This window comes from Pleurodeles waltl, chromosome 4_2, assembly GCF_031143425.1.
Source record: "Pleurodeles waltl isolate 20211129_DDA chromosome 4_2, aPleWal1.hap1.20221129, whole genome shotgun sequence".
NCBI lineage: Eukaryota > Metazoa > Chordata > Amphibia > Caudata > Salamandridae > Pleurodeles > Pleurodeles waltl.
The window spans coordinates 928,414,994-928,435,695 of record NC_090443.1 but is presented as its reverse complement, the minus strand read 5'-3'; the positions used below and the strand labels follow the sequence as shown (position 1 = coordinate 928,435,695).

The window sequence follows — 20,702 nt, the reverse complement described above, 5'->3', positions numbered from 1 at the left end:
AGAAAGATTATTCTCAAGTCACGGTTTGGGGAGTCATGTAAGCATGTTTCAGTCATGCATCAAGCATTGCTCTTACAAGTAAATACTAATCAAAAGTACCAATTCATATTTACATTTTGCAATTGAGCAAGCATTTATAAAAAAAAAAAAATTCAAGTTAAAATTATATAAAGGTTTAGTAAAATCCACAGTAGTTAAAACAATATCATGAATGATGGGGTGGTTGTATCAGGTGAAATCGTGCAAGGCCTTATCTGGAGGATTTCTAATATCTTTAGTAATTCTCCTCTCAAGGAAACACTCCTAGCTAGTGGAGAGGTAGGCTCCCTGGCACTGAGAATGACAGTGGTGAAAACATGCTTGCTTATGGCATGCTGCCAGCTTGCCCATTGCATGAACGTGTAAAGCTGCTATTTATATAGATGTCTGGTATTGTGACTGCTATGCACTCGTTATTGTTGGTACGACCCCATTATTTTCACTCACAGTGCCCTTAAAAAAAGATGCTGCTGCTTGTCTGTGTAGTGGGTTCATTGGTGCTGTGCCAAAGGAACATCCATGGCAAGTATGCCAGCGTGCTTTTGAGCCCTTACCGTGCCCATCCCCAGAACTTCTAGCCCTCAGTGACTCAGAATTTCATAGCTGTATCATTTACTCTTCTCAGAAACTCAACAAGATTATCCCTAGAGGTAGGTGCAATGCACGGGACCATTCTCTCTTGCCAGCTGGAACTCTTTCCTGAAAATATTGTAGACAGTCATTTTAATCCATCTTAAGACCAGTCTTTATCAAAAAGCTTCCCAAACATTGTATAGAACTTTGCAAATTCATCATGACTAGTAATCCAGACGTAATATTTTAGACTGAAACATAGATTAAAGTCAGTTTTCTCCATAGTATTAGGCTGGCTGTACTGGACGCTTACAGCATTGTTCACCATGATCTTTCATTTTACAGGAGCAATTTCTATTATTTTTCACTCCCAATATATCTGCTATCTCAACAACTGAACTCAGTTCCCAGAAGCAGATGCCATACATGTTTCTGTTCAAAGCCAGTTGCTCCTGCAGTTTATTGGGGTTCATCAACCTGGTCATGCAGCCACTTTTGTCAAAACTATTGCAATACTTTAGCTCTGTATGTTATTAAGTATGCTAATTTCTCTGTCCCTATGGACAACAAATCAGATCTTCAGACTAGTCTTTTCTCTGAGGCTTTAAATGCCACAAATCTATTGCAGCTGGTCAGCCAGCCTACACATTCAGCAGGTGCTATTTTAGATCTACAATTCTATAATTCTTCATCAGTTCATAGTTATCCACCTTTACTTCTCACGTGGACAGACCACACCGCCATCACTAATGAATTTAAAATCACTGCTTAAAGTTACCCTTACCAAAATAGTCTTCAAACCCTCTATCTCATGAAGTAAATTAACAACTGCCAACCTTAACAATACACTGTCTGACCTTTCATTTTCTCCAATGATCAACACATCGGCTGATGATGCTATCTTTAAATCTTGGATTACGGATAATGGTATCTTGCTTAAAGGCAAGTGATGCCAAATGCTCCTTTCACAGTGCACCCTAGTTTAATGATACGCTAAAAAGCACCAAAAGTAGTTAAAAAACTTAGTGCAAGTATGGTGCCATAATTATTATACTGTAGCTAAGGATACACATAAAAAGGTACTAAAAGAATATTATAAGTTAATACAGAAAGTTTGTGTGGGCTTCCTAGGCCTTCCTAGTCTTCTCTATCTCGTCATTACAAAGTAATATTTTTGGAAGTCATTTCCTTCCTCCACCCTAGTGCCTGCAGTCAGAAGATACCTTATCCCGAGAATTGATTGAATTGATAATCTGGTCAAGTTCTTCTAGGACAAAATGTCAATATTTTTATAAAGAATTCCCTGAACAAACAGATCCACAAACTCTTTCATTCCTGGTGGAGTTTCTCTGACCAGTTCCAATCTCTTCTCAGAGAAAGCCATGCCAGTCTTTACCTGGAATTGTAAGCTTGGTTCTCCCAATGACCCCTACCACTCTTCCATCTACACAAAGGGCGTGTGAGCCTTCAGTCTCATCCTCAGGCAGCTAAATGTAGTAGGTTTAAATTTGCACAGTTATACATACTTATGAAAAGAGTATTTGTAGTTTAAAACATGTTAACTTTTAACTTTCCTAGGACAAATATTTTTCTGCCTGAAAAACCTCTCCTCATACGTCTAAACTGATATTTTGGGGTTGTCTATTGCCAGTTACTCCTATCTTAACCATATGTAGACTGGGACTGAGAATTTGAAATGTTTGAGAATACTCATAAAGTTGTGTGTTTCCATCTTCACTGTACTTAGAGTGATCAAATCCTTTTGAAGTAAAAATTCACCTTTCCTGATTTTAATATCATAAAACAAGCCCGAACATTGAGGTTTGATATCATCTAACTGTAGAACTAAGAGGATGAGCTTAAGTGACCTTCATTCCCCCCCATTGTTGTACTGCTTGTTGACTAAAAAGATCTGCCTACCCCAGCAAAAGGTTGACTACTACCCTGCATCCACAACAAAGAGGGCTGAATGCATATACATATAAATCACAGTATGGGGCAAATAATATACAACAATAGTGTGGTATCAATCTGTCTGTGTAGAAACAAATACAACCATTTTTTTGCTGCCACAAAACAAACCAAAATGACGCAAAAAGTCATGAATAAAACGGTTCATCTTGGTGCTAAATTGCATCTTCTTGCAATTTAGCACCACTCAGCATTTTTGTCACCTATCTCTATGAGTAAGAAAGTGTTTCTACGATAATTACTGTCACAAGCCTCAACCTGTTTTTGTGAGTGCTGAGCATCTGTGTGTTCTTGGGATGTTGATCATTATTCCTCACAGTGACGAAGTTAGAAAGTCTAAGAGCAAGTATCACTTGGTGGCTTCCCTGGAAAATATATATCCTGTTCACCCAAAACAAAATGACATTGTGCTCTTTAGCTTCTTCTTCTCTCCAAGCGAAGATGACATATTTGAGGTGTTCAGTTGCCACTGGAACATCCTGTGCTGACACACTAGGATGGAAGCCTAGTATTAACTGAATGTAGCAGAAGCCTTGCAAGTACACAAGACTAGCAGGTTAATTTATAAAAAGAATATCAATACCATGCTTCGGCCTAATTCAAGTTACCTGCTACAATTTGATGCTGATTACTGAGGGGTGGATGGTCAGTGACCAGCAGAACCTGAGCACAAATGGCTAAATATGTCTCTTGCAATAAGCTAAAATATCAATATATAAATGTGACTTATGTATCCGTAATAGGTATCTTTTAGTGGATAGCTGCGAGGCATACATTGAGCCACTTTAGGTCTTAAATATAGCTTTGTGGCAATCGGTGCCTTTGTGAATTAGGCACTTAGGGCCTGATTACAACTTTGGAGGAGGTGTTAATCCGTCCCAAAAGTGACGGTAAAGTGACAGATATACCACCAGCCGTATTACGAGTCCATTATATTCTATGGAACTCGTAATAAGGCTGGTGGTATATCCATCACTTTTACCGTCATTTTTGGGACGGATTAACACCTCCTCCAAAGTTGTAATCAGGCCCTTAGTTTTAATCCCAGTTTCAGTCCCTCAATATTAAAAGCATTCTGCTAACACAATCACAACAATGACTACTGTGCGGCAGAGGTTCTGGCTCGTTCACTTCACGTTCATGGACGTGTGTGAGCAAAGCTTGCAGAACAAGAGGTCATCATCCTCTTGACTTTCTTATATGCATTAGATCGTTCCACTTTAGCTATCCTACCCACATGCCATTATGGTCCACCCAACAATCTCACAACATTACCCCTAACATCATGAATCTATACAGGATCATAAAACCCGAACAACCCCTTGTTTAATGACATGGGTTGCTTGATGCTCAACCCACCCAGACTAGAAGAATGACAATATTCCTACCACCATATTGCTATGGTGATCTACCTTTTATTGCTCTAAACTTAGTATGTTCTTTTCCCTCTTTCCAAGATTCATCAACCAGCAACTTACTCTATAAAGCAGACAATAATCCAAATGACACAACTCAGTCTTCTCATCAGTTCAGTTTGTGATTTACCAGTAGTGACATTCAGTACTGTTCTGTAGACTCAAAGAAGTTTATGATAATACCAGCTATCTCAACCCTCGTCCTCTAATCACACTGCATACATTCTATTATGACACTTTTGAATATTTCCATGGGCAATAACTTTGTGAAGAACATAAAGCAATTCTGAAATTCTTTTTTGCCACACTTCATCTTCGAATTCTTAATGGTACTGTAAATTGAACACTAATGTCTGTGAGGGTTGTTTCGAGAACTATTATCAAGGAAAATACTTTAAAATGTGTTGACTTCAATTGTGGCAGACTCAGGCCCTCGTTCCGAGTTTGCCGGTAGCCAGACCGCCAACCAGGTAAGGCGAGCAAGTCGGTGAACCCAACGCAACACAGACAACTCACTGACAGCACCGTCACCGCCGACGACCAGCATCCAGCGGCGGAAGCCAACTTCAGGCTGGCGGCAGCCAATGTCCCGGCTACCACATTCCGAGTCACCACACCTCCAGGATATCCGGGTCGGGCTGTTTGCGATGAAAAACCTGGCAGAAACAGAAAATACAAAAGGAGACACCCACCTCCTGGCACAAAGATGCATCTGCGGCCCCCATTGCAAATGAACTGCTAGTCTTTCCTGTATTATATCTCGCCATACACCTTCACGGCCACCGACAACGACGAAGACAACAACCGTAGGTACACCTTGCACAGAGTGGAGGAAATGGCAGTCATACACTCCCACACAAAACACACATTCCTTGCACAGACAGCGATGGCCACACACAGGCACACAAAAAATATGTCAATGCCAAGTACCCAATACACACACAAACCCAAGCAGATACGTGCCAAACATACAGCACAACACACACCAACACAACCCATAACCACACAACGACAACATGACCACAAACACCTCAACGCAGGCATAGACAGGCACGTTGTGCAACAGCACACAAACACACACACACCATGAACTGTATGTAGCAATGACACACAATCAACAGCAGTGCACACAGATCCAAACAATAACACAAGTGACACATCACGTACAACCAACAATCAAGGAAATCCACACATGCAGCACCATACACACGGACTCACATAACACCCATTCCAATGCCACAAGCAAGCAGTCAGACACATTACAACATGGCCATGGCACAACCCATCTGCCCAGCGCAAGCAACAACACAAACACAAACAAAACCCATACACAGACCTCAAAAATCGTTGCACATAGATGTCACACCATCATGCAGAAGGAAACCGGGACAAGCATCTCAACTTGCCAACCACAGCAATGTGGGCAGTTGCATTGTGGAACAAAATATAAAAATAAATTATATACAATATGTGCCAAATGGCAAGTCCAATGTCCAGAAAAGCAGGACACATTGTCCATATATCATGCCCCAACTTGACTCCTGACAGCAACTATGCCTCCACGTCATAGGGGCATCAATGGGACAGGCAGGTACCCCAGGGGTGTGAGGGTGGTGTGGGTGGCTTGGATTTGAAAGGTGCATGTCTTGGTTTGGGCTTGGGAGAGGTGACTTTGGCACTGGGAGGGGTGGATTTTTTGCTGAGTGGAGGTGCAGGGGAAACACCAGATGGGGCACCCGAGGAATGGGAGGTGGAAGGGCCTAGGAGGGGCAGGGGGACACAATGTTTACAGGGAGCAAGGGGTGGGAGAGGAGTAGGGAAGAGGTCAAGGGCGGCAAGGAAAACATTCTTAAGTACACAGGGGCGTTTACGTGATTTCGGATTTGGAGTGGAGGTAAAGGGAGTGCTCGCCTGAAGTGATGGTGTGCTGTAAGTGGATGCTGGTGTGTGCAACGTGTGCATGTGTGTAGTGGGTGAATGTTGGGTCGTGAGTGGGTGCGTGTGTATTCACTGGGAGGAGGGCTAGAGATGCAGGGAGAGGGAATGGGAGATGTGTGAGTGAATGTGGCAGTGGTGTGTGCAAATGAGGTGGATGTGCTGCAGGTGGCACAGACGGTAGTCATGGTCAGTGCGGATGTGGTGTGTCGGGTGTGTGTCTGTGAGTCTGCTGGTGATTGAGGGTATGACGAGAATGCTAGAAGGAACAGTGTGTGATGATGGCATTGCTGGCAGGTCGTGAGTGGAGATGTGACTGTAAGGGAGGAGGCAGAGGGGGAAGTGTCTGTGCATATACATGTGTGTTGTGTGTGTGCATGCCTGTGGGAAAGTCTGTGATGCCTATGTCTTGTGCACCTTGCCTGTTGTAGTGGGTGTATGCTGGTCTGTAGGTGTGTTTTGGACGGGTGTAGGAAGAGGGGTTGTGGATTGTGAACAGGTAGCTGGAGGGGGGATGGAAGATGAAGGGACACTAGCTGCCCTCAACGAGGAGGCCAGAGCCTGACAAGATCTCTGCAGACCAGACAAGGCACCGTGAACGTCTTCCAGCATTGCTATGGACTGCTGCATCTGGGATGCCAGTCACTGGACAGCATTCACAATGGTTGTCTGCCCCACAGAGATGGACCTCAGGTCAATAGCCTTCTCATTGAGGGCAGCAGGGCTGATTGGGGCAAGGGCAGAGGTGCCTGCAGCGAAGGAGATGCCCACCCTGCTGTTTGAGCAGGCAACTGGGTGGGGTGCTTCAGGAAGGGCGGTGCTGGTAAGGGGAATGGCAGACAAGGATGGTGCTGGTGGGGTCCCAGATGGGTCTGCCACTGCCAGGGAGCCACCATCCGATGTGGTGATTGCTCCAGTCTCCCCCATGGTGCTCCCTCACCCTTCGTCCCACTGGTCCCCTCGGCTCCGCTGGTGCTAGCCTCCTGGGTGCTGTGGGCTGCTGCATCCCAAATCGCCAGTGCTCTTCCTCCTTCGCCAGATGATGCTAATGCACACATAGACAGAGGTGGAGAGAGGAGGAGGGTGGAAGAAACAGAAAGGGAGGAGATGGTGATAACACATACATTCACTTCACATACAAACAAAACGTAAATCAGTCCCTGCCAGGTAAACAAGAGACCATTTTGCAATCAATTACAATTGAGTCATGCAAGCGATACCCAAACTCATCAGCGATCACCTCAATCCTGCAGCCTACACACCTGAATGAAGACCATTACATGCCTATCAACTGGCTAAATGACTGATCCAACAATCCAGCCCAGGAACATACCCAACCACATGTCATCCATTACGGGAACTCAGAGGAACTGAACACACAAATTAACTGACAGGAATGTGTGGAGTACATGTGGTACAGAGGTCCACTGATGTAGCAATTGAAGCAATTGCAATGTTCACGAAACATGCCTGTTGTTACCCAAATACAGTGCCAATATGATCACCTTGTACTACTACAGTACAAGCAGAGATGGAGGATGCAGCCAGTGACATGATAGCATATTTGAGCGACCAATACATACAGGTGAACGTGTGTCACAGTACCACCACTTCTTTTCCTGCATGGCTCAACACAGCTAACGCGTCACATTCCTACATGATTGGTGCGACAACCAGGACTGTACATTACCTACATCTCATCTGTTCACGTAAATCCCAAGTCCAGTGAGGGTCACAGTACACAACCATGCAGAAGTCACCTAATAGTCAACACTTACCCCCTTGTGGCTGCTGTGCTGCCCTCAAGCACCTATCCTACTCTAGGTAGGCCACCACCTGTATGCGGGCCATTAGGGGGGTCAGGGTCCGAAAGGCAACCTCCCACGTTGGGAGGCCGTCCTTAGATGGGCCTCTGCAGTCTTCTGGGCCCAGCGTTTCAGGTCCTCCCACCGCTTCCAGTAGGTGCTCTGCCGGCTATGGGCCCCCAGGGTCCGCACTTCCTTTGCAATGGCTCTCCATAACCCTTTTTCTGGTGGGCGCTGACCTGCATGGGAAACATTCCGAAAATAGGGGACATGATGTATTTAATACCAAGACAGTTGGAACATTAGGCGACACACAACAAACATGGATCACAACTGCCAATATACCACACATATCATGTGCATGTAAAACACCTAATCAGTCATGACATGTCAATGTGCAAACACACATACCTTGTCAAACACCACCCTCCATGTGAGACAAAGGACGTTGTACTGACCTGTTGCCCTGGGGCACTGTACAACCACCCATACAGGGGAAGGGTCCCTTCCACCAGTTTCTTCAGTTCCTCTGTAGTGAAGGCTGGGGCCCTATACCCTGCGTTGGGCGCCATCGTTGCTCCAAGATACAGGACACAGCAGCACACAAAGTGGAGGTATGTCTTGTTCGAATGCCACGAGTCAAGTGAGCTGACCCATACAAAATGGCAGTGTCGACCGCAGCGATCATGACCGTCACCATCGACTGTGCTCGTCATTGGTCCCAGTCTCCCATAGATGTCAATGTTAACCAATGAGGAGTGGCACATCAGTTCAGACCACCTTCTGCCATGACAACTTCCGCCGGTGGAACCAGGTCACTTCCAGCTGTCCAATGCATGCCAGGTAGGTGGATGCCATATTAGTCTGTAACATGACTGTCCTGGGTTCACACTGTGTAATTAGCTGCATTTCATCACAAAATGATACATTAGGTCACACATTGTCGATAATGGCATATGTGGTGAGTGTCTGGTGACATCACCACACGTCACTACAGTTGTCAGCATATATGATCTGTACAGTGGAACACATGGAAGGTGTATGTTTACATGTCCTGTATAGGTCATTTGTCACAAGGATTATGTGCCATTGTCTGGTTAGGAATGGAGTGTGGAGTAATGTGTCTTCCCACAACATGACAGCCAACTTGCATGAACAAAAACTCTCACAATGTAGTGTACCAAGTATGTCGTATGTCATACTTGGTGCACTACATTGTGAGAGGTTCCCAGATTGTTGTGTCCATGCCCAGATATCGCCACAATTGAGTGATGAGGAATGCACCAGTTTAACGGCCACTCATAGATCTTGATACCATGGAAGAGCGCCAAATCATCCTGACCTATCTACTGAACTGTTTGTGTATCAGGGAAATGGTCAACCAGTTGAAGCCAGACCTCCTGCCGGGTTTGAGAGACCTCAGTCTGCCTGTTTGGGTAAATGTAAGGGGGATTTATCAGTCTAGTCCTGCTGTGTAGGCATGTCATGCTGCAATGTCAGCTAGGTACTGATCAGAGTGAGTGGTACAGCAGTTTGTCTCACAGGTCCTGTATCCATTTGCCAGGTATGATGTGAACTTGGTTTTCGACAGGCAACAGGGTGTAACAGTGGCAGACAAGGGTGACAGTTCAGAAGAGGGATCACTTCCTGGTGTGGGGATTGGTCTTGGCTTCAGATCCTGTAGGATATCTGGATGGGTGACCCCTTATACAGGGTGTGAGGGGTCCCTCAGCTGCAGGGGTAGGGTTGTTGGTGGCCCGTGGGTCCTCCTACTGGGCCTCCATTCCAGTAATAGGAGCTGATGTTGATGACAGTGGTGTTGCCTGACTAATGGATGGGGCCTGCTATTGGGTGGAAAATTTCTGCAGGATATTGTTCAATTCCTTGTACTCCCCTAATATGGAGATCATGGTGGCAGTGAGTGCCTGCCGCTGCTGCATGTCCTCCTGGTGGTATTCCCCCTGCAGTCTTTGGGTGTCCTTCTAGGTGGTGAGTATCTGGCCCATCTTGTCGTGGGTTTGCTGGTAGGCTCCCAGGACTTTGGAGTCAGCCTCCTGGCCAGTCGTGCCCTGTACCTGCCTCATCCCTTGGCCCACGATGCCCTCCCACTTGCCCTTGCCCCCTGTGCCTGTGCCCCTGCTGCAGTGTGCCCTCTCCCACTGACACCAGGACCGTCATTGTCTTCGGTTTGCACTGCTGACTCCTGCCCCTGTCCTGTGGGGCACACTGATGTTTGATGTGACCTTGGAACACTGGTATGGGAAGGTGGGCTCTGCTCTGCATTGGCTGCCACAGGGCAGGTGGTTTCAGTTGTGGGCAGGGTGAGGCTGGTGGTGGTGGACTGACCACCCATGCCTGATGGGCCAGGTTTGTCGTCCATATCCAGACTTCCAGGGGAGTCATCTCCTATTGGACCTGCTTCCAGGCCTGGGCTTTCTGTCACTGGCCTCCTCTGCTGTGTAGCAGTTCTTGGGAGACCTGTGGAATGAGAGGTATGATGTCAGATGATGGCATTGTAGCAGTGACGCACATGGTTGTATACCATCATTGACTGGATTTGCAGAGCAGTAATGACATTGAGAGTAACTAGTCCACTGCTTGGGTTCCCATCAGTGGAATGTTGCAATGGGCCTATTTTGGAGAATAGTTAATGTTTGTCTTGCTACTGACATTGCCATGTACTGATGTGCATTCCGTACCCTTTCTGGTGATGGGGAGCGATATGGTTTAATGTGCTATTGCAGAGGTGTGAAGTGGATGTATCAGCCATGGAAGTGTAGGGAGTGTTGAATTGTGGTAGTTGTGGTACCTGCTGCAGAGAGGGGTATCCATGCAGTAGGTAGGCCTGTGAAGGAATGGTGTCAGTAGGGGGCAGTGGCATGCAAGGGTGGGTAATGGGTCCATGGCAGACTTGTGCACGTTAGGGTGGTATAAGGGGGTGAGAGGGTGGTGGGGGGTACATGCTGTGCAAGGGGTCATGTTGGCCGGGGAGTTGCCAGTATCCAGTCCACTAGGTATTCCCGTCAGCCCTTCTGGATGTAGAACGGCCAGGAGCTTCTCCTCCCACAATGACAATTCTGGGGGAGGTGGTGGGGGCCACCACCAGTGCTCAGGATGGCATTTTGGTGCCTGGAAGCATGGCCCGTACCTTCCGCCGTAGGTCGTTCCATCTCTTCCTAATGTCCTCCCTTGTGCATGGATGGTTCCCCACTGCTTTCACTCTGACAACTATCCTCTGCCATAAGTCATTCTTCCGGGCTATGGATGTCTGCTGGACCTGTGCTCCAACCAGTTGCGGCTCCACTCTGACAATTTCGTCAACCATTATCCTCAGCTCCTCGTCTGTGAATGGTGTTTTTTTTTTGTGGTGCCACGGTGGATGGATTGTGGGTGGGAGTGTATGTTGTGCAGGGATGCTGGGTGTGCTATTTGTTGGTGTGAGTTTAGATAGTGGTATGTACGTGAGCTCTGTGGTGTTTGTGTGCAGTGGTGTGTTGTGTGATGCGTGTTCAGTGTGATGATGCCTGTGATATCTAGGTGCAGTGCCTCCTTCAGTATGCCCTTGCCTCACTCTGTCAAAGTTTCTGGTTGCAAAGGGTTCTGGTTATGTGTGAGGATTGTGTTTTGTAGTGCCGTGGATAGGTGTGTGTATGTGTCTCAGGTGTTGGGTAATGGTATTGTCCAATGTGGTGCAGTGTTGGGGTGGTGGTGCCTTTTTGCCCATGGCGGTTGGACCGCCAATTGATTGCCGCCGTGTTGGGACCTCGATGCTGATTTGTGAATCGTTATTTGGCGGGCGGGATGTTCTCGTGTGGGGGTGCTGGTGTTGCAGCTGCCTCCTTCACGCCATCATTTCGGCCGACGGTATCATTTTTTGGGTGTATTTTTGGGGGTGTTGTGTGGGTGACTTGTAATCTGGCGGTCTTCACACAGCCATCAGTGGCGGTCTTTCAGCGGCCGCTTGCACGGCGGTCTTCGGTGAAGACAGCCAAACTCGGAATGACCACCTCGGTCATAAATGACACTTAAGCTCATCCTGACAACTGTCCAACATAAGCAACATATATCTGAAGTGACTTAGAAAAATGTGAACTAGCCCTAGAATATCTGCAACAATTTTCTGCCAAGCTTATTCTGGACACAGCATGGTCAGTTCAGGCAGTGTAATCATAATTGAACTAGTAGCAATTCCCCACATTTCTCTCTACTTCACCTTCAAGACTTCACCACCAAAACACTTTTTGTACTATTCTTCACTTAAATTGATATCCATGAGATTTTCATTGTGCCACTGCAACAGGTTTGGACCTTAAACCCTTGGGAGGAATCAATTTATCACACCATAAAACAACTCATTCAGATAAAACCACGAGTTATTCTCCAATATGGATTGGCTTACTCCTTCAGGGGCCTTTCCTTGTACTGTTCCACATCATACTTTAATACTTACTCGAGGAACTGGAATGCCAACATAGCTAATTGACCCGTGGACTTCTTATTCTGGATTTCAGCCACAGCAACTACTAGCGGATGATGATCAGTTTTCAAACTGAAGGGCACACCTCAAAAAGGGATTTCAACGTATCACTTCAGGCACATGCCAACATTTATCTTTTGATAACTGAATATGGTTGCTCAATACATCTGACAGTTCCAAGTGGCAAGACATACTGTTGCCTTCTTTTGCCCATCAAATTGGCATAATGCTGCAACTAAGCTCTAGGTACTTGGGGCAACAGTTGTACAACGTTTCCATCCTTCAAAAGATGGCTGCAACGTCAGAGCTGTGGAAAGCTGTGGATGTATGGGACTAAAAATATTTTGACAGTTCACTGACCACATAACCTCAACCCTGACCTTGAGTAGCCCTGAGGCAGTATAGAGGACAAGAGTTATTGGGACTAGGCAGGAACAAAGGGCATCTGAACTAGAAGTCATGGAATACAGATTGAAAAGCAAGGCTAAAAGGAATCAGAAGAGTGGGATAGCGGGGAGGAAGCAAAGTTTCAAGGAAGCACGAGAGTTGGAATTGAAGAAAGGCAGACATGTTGGGAGAGTAGCAATGCATGCAGCAACTCCGCCAATCCCAGCAAAAGAACACTGTGTTCCTGGCTGTCACAGTCCTATATTTATATATATATATATATATATATATAATTATGTTAAGATCAAATGGTCCTGGCTAATGCCAGACCTTAAAGCTGATGAGAATTAGACTGGGTTACATCCCACTAACAGACATTACTGGAGCATACTACACTCTTCTATTAAGTAAAATATACTGCATGTACTGTAATGAAGCCTCATGCTTAATGTCACCAGAACCCCTTGATGACAGTACTGCACAATAATACACAGTTACCTTTTAAGTACTCCCCTCTCTCCATTATACAGTGACATTAACCATGACGCGGGTCAGAGTTTCCATAAGAAGAGTGTTTTTGATCTGCTAAATACTTTAGTGTTGTTTGACAAATCTTCATGACCTTGGCTCCTTCCTGGAATGTATTTGGTGATCCATCAAGCAGAGGCTGAGAACAAGTAAAAAGGGGGTACCAAAATGATTTTCCCTCCCAATACAATTTCAACAGGACAAATTTAACTGCAAATCAGAAAAAACTGCTGAGCAACACTACACCAAATGAGGCAGAAAGCTAGATATTTATCAATATTATCATTTTTTGTGTGATTTGGTGTAAATCTGTTCAGATGGTTGTGAGAAATAATGATTTAAAAAATAGCAATACCTGTTGTGGCAGGACTCCAGTCGAACTCCCTTGGGAATTTTTTTTTTTTTAATTCTGATAGGTTGAACCCGCGGGCTCAGATGAGGTCAAGTGATGTGATTGGCAGACACAACATGAAGAAAAGTGATGTGGCTGCCGTTAAAGCACTTAAGGGACAAAAAATATCTGGTTCATCGATGTCCTGCAAGAAGTTCACTGAAACAGTGCTAAAATTTAAAAACTAAAAAAAAACCACTTACATTTGACAGGTATATGTAACTGACATAAGTATAACTTGCACTGCTGTGACGTCATGCTAATGACCGCAAATATTACATCACTGATGACATCTGAAATCTAAGGTGTGCAAGTTTCACTTTTCCGCAGTGTATTGTAGCTGTGTGGTGGGCTTACATGCTTCCTACAGAAGGGTCATGAATTCCTGAGGCAGATAGAAAGCCATGTTCTAGGAACTCAGGCGCCAGATCACTAGTTTGAATTGTCTGTGATCTGGGTGTCTGATCTGCCTTTGTTTCTGTGTAAAAAGTTCTGTCCTAAACAGCAGCGTCTTGTGGGAGCTAATGAACATCTGCAGGAGCATGGAGTAGAAAGGCTACCTGGTCCAAGTGGGAACCACTAAAATGAGTGTCGGGAATCCTTGTCTCAACTCCTCATTATGTACGGAATGAGTGAGAGAGGAGAAAAAGCATAGGCAAAGGACGCCTGACCAGTTGATCCACAGCGCATTGCTCATCAACTGTGTGTGGGTACTTGAAGAAGTTTGGACATTTTGCATTTTCAGGGGAGGTGAACCGGTCTATTTGCAGGGTGAAGTACCTGTGTAGAATTTGCCAGTGGAGTTCCTACTCATTCATTAGTTGATGCATCATTCTGAACAGGTTAGCAAAGTCGTTGCCACCCTAGGAAGATGTTCTGCCAAAGGTTGTATGTTGTGGCTTATCACCCAGTGCCAGATCCCCTGCGCTAGTGCTGAGAGCTGGGGGTAATCCATGCTGCCCTCTTTCTGTAGATGGTACAAGGTGGTCATGTTGTCAATCCTGATGAGTACTACCTTCCCTCAAATGACCTCAAAGAAGCCTTTTTTGGGCTACATGAATGGCCAGCAGTTCTATGTAACTGATGAGGTGGCCCCTGTGTTAAGGGTCCCACATCCCCTTGACAGTCATGGAGTTGAGGTGCACACCCTAGCATATGAGGGAGATGTCCACGGTAATGGTCACATGTGGAATCCGGTTAGTGTTTACCAATACTAGATCTTCCCAATGATCCTCTGTCTGACAACTGCCTTGCAAGGCACTCTTGCAGAGGGTGTCTGTAGAGCCTGGCATGAGGTACCATGGAAATGCACAAGGCCATCATGCCTAGAAGTTGCATCACAGTTTTGACAATAGGCTGATGACTGGGCTGAAAAAGTGGCAGCAGCTGCTCAAATAATAATGTCCTCTCATGGTTTGGGTAGGCTTTCCTTGTAACTGTGTTCAGCATAGACCCCAGGAAGGCTTGGATTTGATGAGGTTGGAGGTGGGACTTGGTGATATTTATGGTGAATTCTAAACTGTGGAGTGACTTGCTGCCTGATGGCACTCTTGATCAACCAATCTTCCAGATAGAAAAACATGAGTGCTCCCCATCGCAGATGGGTGGCTACCACTGATAGACACTTCATGAACACCCTGGCAGCTGTGGTGACCCCAAAAGGAAGTACTCTCAATTGGTAGTGATGTCCATTTACCACAAAGCAAAGAATACCAGCAATGAGCAGGGTGGATGGGTATATGAAAAGAGGCATCCTTGAGGTCGAGCAACATCATGTGATTACCATGCTGAAACAGATGGATGACATCCTACATGGTTGTCATTTGGTGCTCCACCAGTGATGTGTGATCCCGGGGGATGTGGGGCGAGTGCATGCTTAGAGGTCGAAGCTCCCTTACCAGAGCCACTTCACCCTTTTCCTCTGTTGTTACACCTGTACACACCTGTGGTGTAACCCATAGTAATCTGATGGTGGAAGGTATGCTGCTTTCTCTGATAAGACTGCATCTGGTGTGGTGAAATGTTCATCTCCTGTGCTGTTGCTGGTGAAAGGAACAGTTAGCAGTGGGAAAAGACTTGGCAATCTCCATGTCCTTTTTTATATTTTTGTAGCATCTTGTTAACATTGGAGCCAAAGAGCTGCTCCTCATCAATTGGAAGGTAGAAGTGATACTCCTGGGCTTTGGGTTTAAACCTGTAGATGCAAGGCTGCTGATATGAATGCCCATAGATGAATTGCCATCAAGAATGCAGTGAATTTTGGTGTTTAGGAAGGTGTTGCTCTAAAGCTCTATCGTTCATCATCATTCTAGACTCCTCAGAGAGTTTCTTCTTGAGTTCCTGCATCCTCCCACTGGGATCTGTAGTACTTAGAAAGTATTCGGAAACACTGAGCTATGTGGCTGGCTGCCCTACTGCTACCTTCTTAGCTGCAGTATGATTTATTTTGCTTACCTTATCAGGTAGAGAGCATTGCCGATGGCTTAGGCAGAGGGTTTCCAGCAAGTGGTGAAGACGACTGTGGAGTCAGAGAGGTCCTGGCCCCTGAAGTAGCCTGGGTTGCTAGGTGAAGGTTTATGTTTTTTCCTCAATTCTAGGTGCTATTTCCCTTGCTTTAACAACCTGTTTGAAATTATCTGGGGCAGATTCATGCATCCCTTTAAGCTTGGATAAGTACTGAACTAAATGCTTGGACTTGGAAAGAGTCTACTCTTCCTCTTGCACAATGTGGATATCCACTTGGCAGAGTTCAGCTGTCCTCTGGATAACTTTATGGTTGACTGTGATATCATCCGGCATTAATGCTCTACCTATGTAGTGGTCCAAGTCTGTATTGCTGCTTTCAACTTTATAGTCTTCCAAGGAGTCATCAGTGGGATCTGGGTATAAAGGCTGGTCATTTGGGACGGTGGGATTATACAGACTGCCTGGATCCCAAAAGCTGCATAAGGACCTCTCATGGTAGAGGCAGAGAAGGTGGTGTGTGTGAGGGTGGTGGTGAAAATGGAGGAATTGTTGGCAGACGTGGGAGAGGCAAAGGAGGAGAAGAGGTGGAACATATAAGAGAGGAGAGGACATGAAGCCCTGACCCTTTGTGGCCTAGGAGGAACATTCTTCTTCAAAGGCAAGACTTCTCTTGCGGCTTCAGTGAAGTGGTTTTGCAAACATCTTCACGGTATGGGGTAAATTAAGACACACTTCTGCTTGGTGTCAAGCTCCCCCCGGAATGGCTGCAAAATCAGTGCCCCCAATTCCTTGTATCTAACTGCTGACAAACCTTTTGGCATTGATGAGATCTTTGGCATCAATTAATTTTCGGAGTTGCTGGGATCTTCTGTGCCTGCTTTTGTGGAGCCTTTCTGGGCCAGTTTCAGAAATGAATGGAGGTGCTCAATTACCTTGGATTAGGTGGGGCTCAACAGCCAATGAGGTTTGATGCCTTAGGTGGAGCTTTAGTAGAATCCAAGCCTCTACATGGTGCTGACTGGAGCCCAAAGGCAGCAGAAGTGGCACGTGCTCAGGGTTTGAAACCCGATTACCATGGAAGTGTGTGCTACCTCATTGGGGGAATTTCAATTGGTCTACTAGGTCTTGAAGACAGGCATAATACTAATAACCCTAAGCATCATCTTAGTTTGAGGGCTGGTGGCCTCTGCATCAGCTCCATGTCCTCCTTCTCTTTGCATTCTGACATGCTTAAGGGGACCATCTGTCTTCTGGTCATCGACCGGACTGCTGGGATTCTAGATGGATCTATATTCACTTTCGAAAGTATCTCCTTTTCTGAATATGTTAAGGGTTTCGGAGAATGCCTGTTAGTGCATTTTGTGGCACACCCACCCCATTTTTAATCAATACCGTAAGGTCTTCTTTGAATGGAAAGGAAGGCAAGGCACGTCTCACAAAAGGTGTCTTAGTGGTTGTGGGAAAGATACAGATTGCAGATGTCATGGTAATCTGACTACAGATACTTAAAGTCCCATTTGGCACACTGTTGAAAGGAGTCTGTTCCATCGTCCCCATTCCAGTTTCCATTCTCTGGTGTCGATAGTCACAGGAGGACATGGGCTCAAGCGAGGGAGCCTGGCATGCAAGGTGTTGAGTGTTAGTCGGCAGTCTGGTGAAATGATGCAACAGAGTCATTGAGATCCAGACTATTCTTCTGAAATGCTGGTGCTGAATTTCCACTGTGTGAGCTTGAAAAACATGCGATGAACACAAAGGCCTTCATTACAACCCTGTTGGACGGTTTTAACTTGGCAGTAGCACCGCCAACAGGCTGGCGGTAACTACCACCAAATTATGACAAATGTACCACACCGTCCGCCACGGCGGTAACGACCGCCAGGCTGGAGACATCAGTCTCCAGCCCGGCGGCCGTCACTAATCAGCCTGCAGGATAATGACCCCGCATACCACCATGGTTTTCGTGGCATCTGTACCACCACGAAAACCATGGCAGTAGGCACTATCAGTGCCAGAGAATTCCTTCCCTGGCACTGATAGGGGTCTCCCCTGCCCCCCAACAGCCACGGCACCCCTACCATCCCTCCAAAGCTGATAGGGCCCCCTTCCCTCCCCCCGCCCTCCACACTCCATGGGCCCCCCGTACATACCCCCGGCCCCCAACTCACGCATGCCCTTACCACTCACTCACATACACACGCACACACATGCGTGCACACATACACGATACACCCCCGACACACACCACCCCCCAGCATTCATACACGCACTCATACACCCCCTCTATACACACACACAGTCACACCCCCATTCACTCACACGACACACAACTCCCCCCACCCCCCTCCCCTGTCGGATGATCACCTTACCTGTCTCGGTTGTTGTCCGGGAGGGAACGGGTTCCATGTGGCCTGCTCCTCTGGCAGCACCCTGTCACCACAACACCGCCACACCGAATACTGTAACGTAATTCGGTGGGTGGTGTTGTGATGACGTGGCTTTGACGGAGGAGCAACCTCCACTGCACCACCATTATGGCTGCTGGCGGCTCTCTGGCCAAATTATGGCAGAGTCGCCAGCAGTCATAATATGGTGGTCGGAAGACCGCCAACACTGGCGGTCTTCCATCTGGAGGGACGTCGGCAGTCTTCATAGAAGACCACTGAAGTCATAATGAGGGCCAAAGTCCTCTTTTGTCTTAACCTGGTGGTAGAAAAAAAATCTAAGATGGGGTCGATGCCCATGGGCATTATGACCTAAGGGTGGAGTCACTGAACATTTATGACTCAAAAGACTTCTTTAAAAAAAGCATCTGAGCCCAACGCTAGATGCAGGAGTATGCAACACATGTATCTACTGCCACACATGCTACAAACATATCTCTACAATTCTTGAAAGGGCTTTAATTTCAGGATAAAGGAATCTAAGTTAGAACAGGGTTATGTTTGTGTTAACTGCATTTTTAATGTTTCATGTGGAATGGCTCTTGCACCATTCATGACAAACACATTTTACTCTATCCAACTACTAAGAAATGATCAATCTCACCATGGTCAGTCAACAGGAGTATTTTAGACTCCCTCTTCATATTGGCTGTTTGGGTGTATCCTTCAACCTTCAATGGAATGCTTGATGATTTAAATCGACAAAGTACATTCTAACATCACATTTAATTATTTGTCTTAGCAGTGCATTGTACACACTAAACAACAGTGTTTAGGTCTGGCCTACAAACAGTTCTGGAGGCCTCATGTTTTCCAAAAAGAATCACAATAAAATACATACAGATACATATATACATAAAAGAGATTTCGGTTAGCCCTCTTCACCCATTGTTCTGTTTATCTGTTTAAGTGTAATTCACATTTTGCCTCTGCCCACCACAAAAGACAGCATGGGACAATTGCCTAGCCCACTTCAGCTACTGGGTCTGTTCCCTGTGAGTGATGCTCTTGTTCATATGCATATCAATCTAAAAATGACCCCACTTTCCTGCTGGTGCTGGTGCTGGTGCTGGTAGGGAAATCCCTGCTTTCGTTGGATATCAATGGGTTATTCTTGTGACTGGTCATTTTTCATTTACTTATTGCAAACATAAAAACTTCACCTTTAGACGTTGCAACATTTTTCCTTTGTATTACGTTTTTACTACTGTTACTCCTTTAATGTCATTTGTTTATAAAATAAAATAGATAAAATATTTGCAGGCTTGCCAAGCCCAGAGATTCTGGTTTTGTCAAAGTTTGTACTGCAGCATGCATTTGTTATCGCTTTTGTTAGTCCATGTGTGCGACATGCCTATTGGCTTTGGCAAAGTTTGTCTTACGTATCTTTTATTTAGTAATAATTAACATTTCTTGCATTTGAAACCGTTCATACCTTCTGGTAATGTTCGTCCATCAAAGAACGTTATGGGCTTAGTGAGAGTTCGAGACACTCCGGGTACTGGAGGATAAAGTCGAAGGCACTCCTTGATGCACATAGTTGTGTAAGTCATCTTGCCAAGATCTTCCCTGAAACAATTAGCAATGTTATTGTAAAAGAGTGGTGCATGTTTATGAAGGCAACACATGTGTATTTAATGACTGAACTGTATTTTAAGAACTGCAATACATGCATCGGTTCTCGCATTTCTTTTCCAACAGGACACTGACATTTTGTATCTATTACTATTCATATGTTATATATATATCGAGAGAGAGAGATAGTAACCCTGCTCTCAATCATAAATCACAGTACACAAAATCATGCAACTTGAAATTACCTAGTAGTGGTGCCAAATCTGTGCAAAATGGTGAAGCAAAATCTTTTTTTAGTGTATAGGATGCACTCCAGGAGGCAAAATGCTGTCCTCGCTGCATCTCCACAAATCCTCACACATTTCTGGCATGGTGCAAAGAGAGCATTTGCAATCACAGTGAACTGCCACCAACACCAGAGAAGTGGACTCAACTGTGTGTCAATGTTGCCATCTTTTCCTTGTTCTGGGGACTTGCATACCCTTCCATAAGAGGGTGCAACACACACTAAGCATACACACCTCATGATGATTTGACTACTGTCAGAATTTAATAACTAATAATGATCCGGAAGGTCTCAGAACTGGAATCTATCTCATGAAGCACTTATTGCCCAAGGCCTTAAAACTGAGAACAATACTAAACAGGGGGTCAATGTTTTCTGTTTTCTTTGCTGTTACTCCAGAACAGGTGGGC

At 45.6% G+C, this 20,702-nt stretch overlaps 1 protein-coding gene across 1 annotated transcript in view; it reads right to left on the bottom strand.

Annotated features, from left to right (window-relative positions):
* Positions 1-20,702, bottom strand: part of LOC138293478 (cytochrome P450 4B1-like) — a 159,628-nt gene that overhangs the window by 14,264 nt on the left and 124,662 nt on the right. The window contains exon 9 of the mRNA XM_069232717.1: positions 19,867-20,000. Within this exon, the coding sequence (XP_069088818.1) occupies positions 19,867-20,000 (134 nt within the window). The remainder of the gene's footprint in view (positions 1-19,866; positions 20,001-20,702) is intronic.